Genomic DNA, 12,681 nt, shown 5'->3' with positions numbered 1-12,681 from the left:
GGTGGTGGGCGCCTGTAGTCCCAGCTACTCGGGAGGCTGAGGCAGGAGAATGGCGTAAAAACCCGGGAGGCGGAGCTTGCAGTGAGCTGAGATCCGGCCACTGCACTCCAGCCTGGGCGACACAGCGAGACTCCGTCTCAAAAAAAAAAAAAATAAAAATAAAAACTTTTTAAAAAGAAGAAAAGTTCTATGGTAAACCATGTAAGACAAAATATACACATTCACATACCACTCTCTTTCTCTCTCTCTCTCTCTGTTTTTCCTTTCCTTCTCATCAGCTTTAGGAGGACTTTTTCTCATTAGGAATCTATTTTCAGGTATAGGAGGGATCTCTTCTGGACGGACAGTAGACTGGGGTTGGGCTTCAAGATTTTCAGCTTCACTCTCACTAGATGCACTTAACAAACAGAAACACACAAAACAAGTTACAGTTGGTTATTATGTCCTTACGCAAATATCCAATTGTTGGTATTTCTTTCCTTTATATCACTATAATATAAACATCCTGTCCTTACCAAAGATGTGATCGCATGGGAAAAATCTTCTATTCCTCTGACAAACCAACTAACCAATCAAAAAACAAACAAAACAAAATGTTTCGATTATCACACTCTCAAAAAATATTTTCCTACAAAACGGATAAAAAATATGAAACTATGTGGGCAACGCGCTCTGATAAATTTAAAATACTTTAAAACATGGGTATGGAAATTAATTGCATTTGAGGCAACAGGCAGATGAAGACAAGTTTTAGTACAAACACTGATTATTTCAAACAAAATGGAAAAGAAGGTAAAATACACGGATATTATCTGCTTTCTACCCTTATGCTATCATAAGAGCTACTGAAAATAGGAAAAACAATTGGTGGTTTTCTGCAATTTTCATGAATCCCATAATCCTCCTACAAAACATACAAATCTGTAACACCAAAGCCATCATTTAATTGAGTACACAAAAAAAGGAACTGATAGGTTTTGTTTCAAAAGAAAATGAATGTACCCAAAATTTAATCTACAGACTGTAGAATATCAAAAGTCTTATGCTCCATGCTATATTTCTCACTATTTTAACGGTTTCATATAATTGACCCCAAATCCTAACAGATTTATTTATAAAAACGGAATCAGAATATAAAGCTAGCATTAGAAAAGTAAAATTAAGACCTCTTCTTGCTTTTCTTTCGCTTCTTCTTTTCTTTCTTGTGTTTTCGGGAATTTTTCCTATGTTTCTTTTTTCTTTTCTTTGATTTCTCTTCAGAAGCACTTTCAGAATCAGAGGAATCAGAAGAGGACTGAGAATCACTTGAGCTATCTGAGTCACTAGATGAGGAGGAGGAAGATGATGATGATTTATGCCTTTTCTTTTCTTCTTTCTTAACTTTAATAAAAACAAAAAGGTTTTGATCAACAATTTTTAGACGAACTTTGTGGAAGGAGATTTAAATTTTCTGCAGATTCTCACTGAGTCCGGTATTTAGCACTTAGATCATCCAGCTATGTGAACTGGAAAGTACAGGAAAGGAGTCGAGACTCAGGATTAGAGTCCAGATCTCCAGAATTCATCGGTCAAAGTTGTATGTATTAATCCAAAGAACCTTAAAAAATAGGTGAGTCTAAAATGCTAAACTAATGTTAACAAACATCTGAATAAGAAAGTTTTCTAAAAGCACAGAATAACAATGAAGAGTCCCACGTTCTAATCTTGTAGTTTTCCACTTCCCCTCTTATTATCAAGATTGGCAGAACTAGTGCAGGGAAATAACAGAAAAACTGCTTTACAGAAACGTGGAGAGGTAAGAAATTGATTTCATTGGCATGGGCTTATATTTCAATGCCCAAGCAGTCTTCTAATAATAAAGAAATCTAGCTCAAGAGGAGACTGATAACAGAGGGAAGTCAATTGCCCATGATGAACAGAATGTTTTGGGGACTCTACAAAAAGTCATTTTAAATTGAAATTTTATTTCAGTTAAGGAAGCCGTAACTTTAAAAAGGGTAAATAAACTCAGAGTTTAAAGGATCATTCAATTAACATAAGTAAGTAAAGCTAGAAGGTGTAATACAACAAGAATTAGAAGAAGATACTACAAACTAGGAGGAGCTTGACCTATCTAAAGATATACTCATTCAAATCATGTTGGATTTGAAGAGGCTAACCGGCGCCAAAGATGGGACAACATTGATATATAGATGAGAACTACAATAAATTGAAATATATCAGATTATAATAGAAATCCATTAGTTCATAGTGATACTCATAAAGTATAAAGCATTTATCCGGCCTTTCTGGTACAAACTGTACCACTTGCTAATGAAATAGATGAAGGGAAATAGCTCTTTGTCAGAAGCATTCCAGGCATAAATGAAAAAGAAATTGAGCGAGACTCTGTCTCAAAAAACAAAAACAAACAAACAAAAATCATTGTTTTACAACTTCTTGTGAGGCACTGATAACCCGTGGCTGCTGCAGAACACTGAGACAACTAGTCCTGTGTGACTCCTGTTTTCATTAAAAGGAATTTTTTCAAGTCACAACTGCATCTGATCAACATTACATAACATAGTAAGTATTCAATTAGTAAAATCCAGTGTGTTCAATTATAGAAAACGCTGCACGACAAATGATCTACCTTTTTTGATAAATACATTTCAAGGAAACATAAAACAAGATGGCAAGAGAATTTATTAAAAAACAAAACACAACTTACAAGACCAATTTCAATGTCTGAACTTTATTTGGATTGATTCACACAACAAAAAATTAATTAACATTAATGAAACAGTTACAATCTGAACACTGTCAGGATATTTTATATTTAGGAATGTGTATGTATGTATCATTATGGTATTGTTTTTAAGAATCATCTTTTAGAAATAACATTTATTGATAAAATATTATGCCTGGAATTTGTTTCAAAGTAATAGGAAAGGGAAAGGTGGCTAGTGATGGATAAAACAAGTTTGGCCATAAATAAACTCCCAAAGCTAGGTAAAGAACAAGTGTTTGTTATACTATTTTATTCACTTGTGTATAAATTAATATTTTCCATAATAAAAAGTCAAGGAGAACAAAGAAAATATATCTTTGGATTATCTGTTGGCTGTTTGGTTACAGAACCTTAGTTGAAAGGGTTAACAGCTGATTTGTGACCTTTCCTTTAGCCTCACCTTACCCTCAGGAACATCTGAAGATTTGATATTTGGCAAATTTATCCTTGTCTTTTTTTTTTTTGGAGACAGGGTCTTGCTCTGTTGCCCAGGCTAGAGTGAAGATCTTAGCTCACTACAGTCTTGACCTCCCGGGCTCAAGTGATACTTCTGTCTCAGCTTCCTGAGTAACTGGGAACACTGGTGTATGCCACCATGCCCTGCTAATTTTTTTACTTTTATTTTTGTAGAGGCAAGTTCTCCCTATGTTGCCTAGGCTGGTTTCAAACTCCTGTGCTCAAGGGATCCTCCTGCCTCAACCTCTGTAAGTGTTGGGATTACAAGTGTGAGCTACCATGCCTAGCCTTGTTTATTTACTTATATATTTATGAAGATGCGGTCTTGCTGTGTTGCACAGGCTGGCCTCAAACTCCTGGGCTCAAGTAATCCTCCTTCCCTCAGCCTCCTGAGTAGCTAAGACTACAGGCACGTGTGCTGCTGTGCCTGAATCATCCTTGAAATTTGTAACTGATAATTTATATGAATATACTAAACCCAAGACACATGAAAATCTGGCTGAAGTTACTTGTAACTTCAAGGACTTCTGGTTCACTGTCCAGATTGCTTTTCCAGTACTGATGAGATGTTGCTGCACTGGAGAAAGGGAACAAGGTATAAAATCTGAACAGACTGTAGATGTAATGGCTTCACTGAACTAAGGTAATCCTTCCTTACCCAGTTGTGTTTCTAAGGAACATGTACATTATCAAGTGTGAGATGTTTGGGATATATGCAAGCTGTGCCTGGAAATCATGAGAGCTCCTCTATGCTGTTGATGTACCAGCCATGCCGTTTCCTGTCCTATATCCTTTCTTAAGGGTAAGTAGCCTTAGTGCCTGGGGAAGCTAATTTTGTCTCATGAGCCCAACTGTTAACCTGAATCCAATACCAATGCTGCTAGTAAGACAGAGTGGGTATGTAAAAACATATAATCTGAAAAATCTACTTATATATGCTAAACTAATAAACCTGAGGGATATGCAGGGGGGGAAAGATCAAATTTTTAGGAAATCTAACAAAGAAATTCATAATGAAATAAAAACATAAAATTGTGCAAGCAAAATAAAAATACTACACTTAAACATAAAATATACTTGTTAAAATATGGTAACTCTTTACCCCACAATTAACAAATCTTTAATTACCAGCTCTGATTTCTATTTATTTTGCATTGAGATTCTTTCCTATGAGAAATACATCCCAGTTGATATACTTTAAAAGCAAGCCCATTTAGTATTTGAAATTAAAAAACAAAAAAACAAAAAAAAAGCAACCCCATTGGCTAGGGGCATGGCTTCTCACGCCTGTAGTCCCAGCACTTTGGGAGGTTGAGGGGGAAGAATCACTTGACCCTGGGAGGTCGCCGGGGGTATAGTGTCTCACACCTGTAATGCCAGCACTTTGGGAGGCCGAGGAGGGAGAATTACTTGAAGTCGAGGCTGCAGTGAGCCATGACTGCACCACTACGTTCTAGCTTGGGGAACAGAGTGAGAACCTGTCTCCAAAACAACAAAAAACCATACCACACAACAGCAAGCCCACTTACCAAGTGTATTAAATACATTTAATAAACAATGATTTAATTTACACATCGCTTTTGAAGAGAACATTTTAGTGAAGCAAGATAACATGATAAAATGAAAAGTACAGGTGCAGTGGCTCATGCCTGTAATCCCACCACTTTGGGAGGCCAAGGCTGGTGGACAGGTTGAGGTCAGGAGTTCGAGACCAGCCTGACCAACATGTAGAAACCCGTCTCTACTAAAAATACAAAAATTAGCTAAGTGTGGTAGAGGGCACCTGTAATCCCAGCTACTCGGGAGACTGAGGCAGAGAATCTCTTGAACTGGGAGGCAGAGGTTGCAGTGAGCTGAGATTGCGTCACTGCGCTCCAGCCTGGGAGACAGACTGAGATTCCGTTTCAAATATAAATAAATAAATAAAAAGTTCCTCTCTTTTGATATTTGGCAAATTTAATTTACGTTCCTTTTCGTGTAAGTCTGCTCAGAAAAAAAATGAGAGAAAATAATTGAGAAAGAGATGGCATTAAAGGACAGAAGGGTAAAAAGGCAAAAAAAATTGGGAGACATCACAATAGCAATATTGATTCTGTAAGACTGTGGCTTGAATTTCAAAGTGTGTGCTAAACTATATTTTAAAATATGATTAAGGCATATTGAGAATATGATTGAAACTGTATCCTTCTCAAAGTCACAAGTATTATTTAACTGAATAGAATTATTGATATACATAGTCAACGTAATGTCAGTACATGGAGATGAAGAGCCATGGTCCCTGGTACTGATCCGTCACATGTTAGGAACCAGGTCACAGAGGAGAAGGTGAGTGGCAGTCAAGCAAGCCTTACCACTGGAGCTCCAGCTCCTGTCAGATCAGCGACAGCATTAGATTCTTAAAGGAGCACAAACCCTATTGTGAACTGTGCATGCGAGGGATCTAGGCTGAGCACTCCTTATGAAACGCTAATGCCTAATGATCTGAGGTGGAACAGTTTCATTCTGAAACCATTCCCTAAACCCTGATGAAATAAAGACATTTTCAGAAAACTAGAATAATTTGTCACCAGTAGACCTAACCTTAAAAAAAAAAAAAATTGGTTAAAGGAAGTTCTCCAAAGAGAAAGGAAAAAGCAGGAGGCGACTTGAACTTCAGAAAGGAAGAACAAAAGAATGGTAAATAATAGGGGGTAAAGGAATCAACAATCAGTTCAGATAAAAAGAAACATAAATAGCTCTTAGGGAGACCCAAACATCACATTTCTCAGAGAAATGCTAATTGAAACTAGTATTTGTTAAAAAAAATTCATTAGGCTGGCAAAGGTGAAAGAGTTTACAATAATAAGTAGTTTTATACAGGGTTTAGGGCAACTTATCCTCTTATATTCTGGTAGCAGTGTCTACCAAATTACAAATGCATGACCTCTGTAAACTGGCAATTCCATTTCTAGGAAATTCATTCTACATGATCAACATTCACACACATGTGGAATAATGTACAAAATGTGAGAATGGAAACTCACTGAAAGAGATTTTCACTGATTATCCTTTTACACTCTCTAAATTTTGAACCAAATAAATGTATTAAATTTTTAAAATTAGGGTACAAAGTTTCAGTTAAGACAGGAAGAATAAGTTTGGTGAGATCTACTTTCATAGCATGGTGAGAAAAGTTAGTAACAATGTATTGTACATTTCAAAATTCCTGAGATAGTAAATTTCAAATTTCCGACTACAAAAACATTACTTGAGGTGACAGCTATGTTAAATAGCTTGATTTAATCATTCTGCATTGTATACATGTATCATAACATCACGCTGTATACCATAAGTATATACAATAATGTCTCAATTATAATATTTTCAAATTAAAAACTTAAATTCCAAATATGGCAACAGCTGTTTTCAGCTGACTCTTCAAAAAAACCTACTTCCGGCTGGGCGCGGTGGCTCAAGCCTGTAATCCCAGCACTTTGGGAGGCCGAAGTGGGCAGATCATAAGGTCGGAAGGTCGAGACCATCCTGGCTAATATGGGGAAACCCCATCTCTACTAAAAATACAAAAAGAAATTAGCTGGGCATGGTGGCGGGCACCTCTAGTCCTAGCTACTCGGGAGGCTGAGGCAGGAGAATGGTGTGAACCAGGGAGGCGGAGCTTGCAGTGAGCCGAGATCTCGCCACTGCACTCCAGCCTGGGCGACAGAGTGAGACTCTGTCTCAAAAAAAACAAAAACAAAAAACAAAACAAAACAAAACAAAACCCTACTTCTTGCTTAACTACTTACACAAAATTGATTTCAGCATTTCTATTACAAGTATATAAATATCCTTAAGGTAAAATGAAATAGTACTAAAAGCAAAAACCACAATGCAAGTTAAAAATCATAATGGATGAAAAGGAATTACAGAGAGTTATTAATAACACTCTCAACTCGGGCCATTTCTGGTTAATTAGTTTAAAGATTACACAGTTTGCTTATTATTAGGTAGGATGATTTCCCAAACATCTTCACTGACCTTTACTTGGGGGTATGGTGTGATGTAACCCTATCAATTAGTCACTGAACTGACTAGTATAATATTAAGGTTAAAAACGAAACTCCATAGCTCACATCTGTAATCCTAGCACTTTGGGAGGTCAAGTTAGCTTGAACCAGGAATTTGAGACCCGCCTGGGCAACACAGCGAGATCCTGTCTCCACCAAAAATACAAAAATTAGCCAGCTATGGCAATGCACACCTGTAGTCCCAGCTATTTCGAAGGCTGAGGTGGGAAGATTGCCTGAACCCAGGAGTTTGAGGTTGCAGTGAACTATGACTGCACCACTGCACTCCAGCCTGGCAACAGAGCAAGACACTGTCTCCAAAAAAAAAAAAAAAAAAAATCGGCTGGGCGCGGTGGCTCAAGCGTAATCCCAGCACTTTGGGAGGCCGAGACGGGTGGATCGCGAGGTCAGGAGATCGAGACCATCCTGGCTAACACGGTGAAACCCCGTCTCTACTAAAAAATACAAAAAAACTAGCCGGGCGTGGTAGTGGGGCCTGTAGTCCCAGCTACTTGGGAGGCTGAGACAGGAGAATGTTGTAAACCCAGGAGGCAGAGCTTGCAGTGAGCTGAGATCCGGCCACTGCACCCCAGGCTGGGCGACAGAGCAAGACTCCGTCTCAAAAAAAAAAAAAAAATTCAAAACCAAACCAGAAATAACTCCAGAGTATTTTATTTGTAAAAACCTAATGTAAGAAAATGCTGCTTTGTTTTTTGAGACCTACAGATTTACACCAATAAATTTCACTTGAAATCTTGAAAATGAAGCGAATTCTGAAATCACCATCAAAATAGGATTTGAAATAAAGAACAGAAGTATTCCTAAAATGGTCTTTAGACAATTTCATTTCACGTTATAGGTCTCATCTCCTAAACTGTTTCTAAGTTTAACATCCCACTATTTTCCAATAAAAGTGCCAAAATTACTTTTAGAATAAGGACACTGAAATGGGACTCTGTCACCATAAAAATGAATCTCTAGTGGTGTTCTTCACTTGTCTCCTGAGTACAAGATTTACCAGCTGCTTCCTCTATTGTGCTATTCATTCTGTATTGCCAGGCAATCTGCCTCCTGCCATTTCTTCTCATACAACTACTTACCGCCATGTTGCCACAACTTCTTGTGTTTCTGTATACTATGTAACATAGCAATCCTCTCATCTCTTAGTTCCATTATTGGTACTCTAAGCTTGTGGGAGTTATGTATATCCTACTTCTCAAGGTCACTGCCAAGATCCAATTTTTCACACAAAAAACTTGCAACCTCCAGCATAAATGGGTTAACAACTGCAGTGAACTCTGAAGAGCAGAGCATGATCTGAGGTCATGTCAGCTCCTGAAAAACCAGGAAATACCTTAATATAGGTACGTCTGTGCTCTACCCTCCACTCTGACTTTTGACAGCCCTTTGCTGAGCCTCTACAGAGGATGCAGCTTTTATTAGCTTCCAGTGTTCCATCTCTGCATCTGCTGGAAGGTTTTTCTCCCTGACTTCGAATTTTCTCTGGCACACTCAAATAGTCACAAAAAGAAAGATCTCCAATCTCAAAATTGCAAAGAGAGAAAGGCCCAAGAAGACTGATTGCCCAGACTCACAAAGACCATATACAGATGGACTAAGACAGTCAGATTTCTTCAGAAGTCTTTTTGTTTTCTTTCAGGAAGTTAAAAAAAAAAAGAGGTGTAAATCTCTCATACAAGGTTTTAAATATAATGATGATAAATACCACAATGTTACAATGCGTTTTGACTGTTCCCAATTATTTTAAGGAGGCCATCAAACTTACAAAGTGGATGTAAGATATAGCTCTGCTTAAGATTATATAAGATGCATGACAAAATCTACCCTGAACAATGTTCTGAATGGTAACTGAAGGATTATGGAATAACAGGAGTCCAAGTGTGTGTTTTCAAACTAACGATCTTTTCCTCTTTTCATAGTATGATCCAGAACAGAGTAGGCATTGGAGGCCTGGCTCAAAACAAATCTGACCTTTTAGAAACTCCTGGGAAGATACATATTAATAAAGGGCCAATCTCAGATTGCTGAAACTGATAAGGGCAAGATGAGTTTGAGGGACATACAGTTGGATGCTAACATCAACTTTTAGCATAACTTCCTGGCCCCAATGGCATAGGCAAAACTATCATTTATTTCTTCAGATGACAACACATTATAAAGATGTAAGTAATATATAAAGAGCTACATTCATTTACTTCCTCCTTTAGGCAAATATTCATGTCCTGCCCTTTTGGTACCAAAAGCATCTTTACAACAAATTTATTAGAGAGTCTATGATTACTGTTCATGGTTTAAAACGCAAACTTTTTTTTTGTATTTTTAGTAGAGACAGGGTTTCACCATGTTGGCCAGGCTGGTTTCAACCTCCTGACCTCAAGTGATCCATCTACCTCGGTCTCCCAAGTTGCTGGGATTATAGGCGTGAGCCAGCACCTGGCCAAAAACTCTGTTACCTCAATCTCTTTCTGAATATATAAACCACACAGCACCCTTAACTTTATTTATTTATATATTTTTTAGAGCCAGGGCCTTGTTCTGTCACCCAGGCTGTAGCCTCGAACTCCTGGCCTCAAGTGATCCTCCTGCCTCAGCCTCCCAAATAGCAGGGACTACAGACAGTTAATTAAAAAAATTTTTTTTTTTTTTGGTAGAGAAGAGTCTCACAATGTTGCCCAGGCTGGTCTGAAACTCATGGGCTCAAGTGATCCTCCTGTTTCAGTTTCACAAAGTGCTGGGATTACAGGTGTCGGCCACTGTGCCTGGCCACTTAACTTTTATAAGGAAGCAACAGATCCTAACACAACCATCCTTAAAGACTAAAGTATTTTTTTTTAAAATTAGTTGTCAAGTAGAGAATAAATGATGAAGATTTTCTAGATGACTTGGGAAGAATAATGCCTTAAGCTAAAATATTCCTACTGTACTAAAAACACTCTAAAGTTTAAACATCAGTAGGTTCAGGGTTTAAAGTAACAAATATCACTACAGACTTTTTTTTAGTATTTTTTAAATGTAAATAATTGCATTTGTAGCGTATTACTCAAAGATTCTCAACATCTCGTTTTTTACTGAATCTTCAAGAAAAAAGGCATACATTACACCTGTTGTTTGTAAATATGGATAATCGGTCTCATGTATATCAAGAAATTCCATGAGCTGAAGCATACACCTGCAATAATTTATTGCAGTAATTTACCTGCAAATATTTATTTGACATCACATGGAAGAAAATAAAATTAGCAGACTCAAAAATGGAATACAGACAAAAAAAATTTTTTTTAAATAATCATTTTGCCTTCTCTATGCCCATCTCGGGTGTTTTAAAATTAAAACAAAACAAAATGTACCTATTTCTAAATATTATAGAGGAAATCAGTATACCTAAAAGGTGAGATGAGAACGATCTACTTAGGGTAATTCTTAAGAAATTTTAAAGACATTTAAACTTTAATGAGTCAGTAACATGTAACAGAAAAAGCTCTAATTCTCGAACTTGGGTTTGAGGTCTCTTTTCCTGACACAGCAAAGAACTTAATCTTCTTGATTATCTTTGTCTGTAAAATAGGGATATATAATACTACAGAGTTACTGTGAGAATCAGAAAGCATTATAAATGACTCTCACATGTGCTAACTCTAAGAAACTAATTACTGATATTATTATTCCCTAGATTAGTAAGAACAGAGTTAGTTTAAGGTTTTACTGCTTTCTATACAGGTTTGAAGGTAATCTCCATTATTTTTAGGAAGTCAAGCCCATCATCTGTAATAAAATAGTATCAGCCACATATTTCAAATACAAAGACTTAAAATATTTAAAGTTCTTACCATTTCAGACAATATATCAAATTAGTCTTGTTAGCATCAAATGGTCTGGTCTAAATAAAAGAAGTTTCTCAAACATGTAGGATGCTTCTGAATCTAAGTAGCGCTTAAAGAAAAAATAATTTATTCCCTTAAAGTTTCTCAATCTATCTTCCTCTCTTCGATTGCCACCTAGCCCCAGAGTCTCTTCCTCTAGAGTATTTACTTACTAGGTTATTCAGACAACTATAGTTAAAAAACAAACAGACAAACAAACAAAAAACAAAAAACTGAGTGGAAGCAAAAGGGCAAATTATTGCCAGTTAATAATCAGAAAAACTTAACTGACTTCATGGTAAACAAAGTGAGAAGTAGGATAAAACACAGTTAAAAACACAAAATTGCCAAGAACACACAATGGGAAAAAGACAGGCTCTTCAATAAACAGTGCTGGAACAACTAGATATCCACATGTAAAAAAAAAATCAGACCCTTATAACGCATATAAAAATCAACTAAAAATGGTTTAATGACTTAAACATAAGACTTGCAACTGCAAAACCACTAAAAGAAAACACACAGAAAAAGCTCCATGACATTGGTTTGAGCAATGACTTTTCTGGATATGACCCCAAAACCACAGGCAACAAAAAGCAAAAATAGACAAATGGGATTGCATCAAACTAATAGGGTTCCACACAGCCAAAGAAACAATCAACGGAGTGAAGACGCAACCTCTGGAATGGAAGAAAGTATTTGCAAACCATACATCTGACAATGGGTTAATATCCAAAATATATAAGGAATGCAAACAACTCATCAGCAAGAAAACAACCTGATTTAAAATTGGGCAAAGAACCTGAAGAGATATTTCTCAAAGGAAGACATACAAATGGCCAACAAGCATATGGGCAAAAATGCTCAATGTCACTGAACATCAAAGGAATGCAAATTAAAACTACAATGAGATGGCACCTCATACCTGTTACAATGGCTATTATGAAAAAGAAAAAAAGAACAAAAACAAGGGAGAGGACATGAAGAAAAGGACACTCTTGTAAACTGTTGGTGGGAATGTAAATCAGTATAGGCATTATTAGAAAACCGAATGAAAGCTCCTCAAAAAATCAGAAATAGAAAGAGGGCATTACATAATGGTAAAGGGATCAATGCAACAAGAAGAGCTAACTATCCTAAATACATATGCACCAATACAGGAGCACCCAGATTCATAAAGCAAGCTCTCAGAGACCTACAAAGAGACTTAGACTCCCACACAATAATAGTAGGAGACTTTAACACTCCACTGTCAATATTAGACAGATCAACGAGACAGAAAATTAACAAGGATATTCAGGACTTCAACTAGCTCTGCTAAGTGAACCTAACAGACATCTACAGAACTCTCCACCCCAAATCAACAGAATATACATTCTTCTCAGCACCACGTCACATTCATTCTAAAACTGACCACATAATTGGAAGTAAAACACTCCTCAGCAAATGCAAAAGAACGGAAATCGTAACAGTCAGTCTTTCAGACCACAGTGCAATCAAATTGGACCTCAAGATTAAGAAACTCACT

General features: G+C 36.9%; 1 protein-coding gene across 6 annotated transcripts in view; it reads right to left on the bottom strand.

Annotated features, from left to right (window-relative positions):
* The window catches only part of PPIG (peptidylprolyl isomerase G), a 57,513-nt gene that overhangs the window by 8,061 nt on the left and 36,771 nt on the right, over positions 1-12,681 (bottom strand). For all 6 annotated transcript variants that reach the window (XM_015110254.3, XM_028830538.2, NM_001266543.1 and 3 more), the window contains exons 10-11: positions 1,167-1,380; positions 230-397 (exon numbers count right to left, since the gene is read on the bottom strand). In XM_015110254.3, coding sequence (XP_014965740.1) covers positions 230-397; positions 1,167-1,380 — 382 coding nt within the window. The remainder of the gene's footprint in view (positions 1-229; positions 398-1,166; positions 1,381-12,681) is intronic.

The sequence above is a fragment of the Macaca mulatta genome, chromosome 12 (genome assembly GCF_049350105.2).
Source record: "Macaca mulatta isolate MMU2019108-1 chromosome 12, T2T-MMU8v2.0, whole genome shotgun sequence".
Taxonomy (NCBI): domain Eukaryota; kingdom Metazoa; phylum Chordata; class Mammalia; order Primates; family Cercopithecidae; genus Macaca; species Macaca mulatta.
Note: the sequence above shows the minus strand (reverse complement) of the source record. Positions and strands in the feature narration are given on the sequence as shown.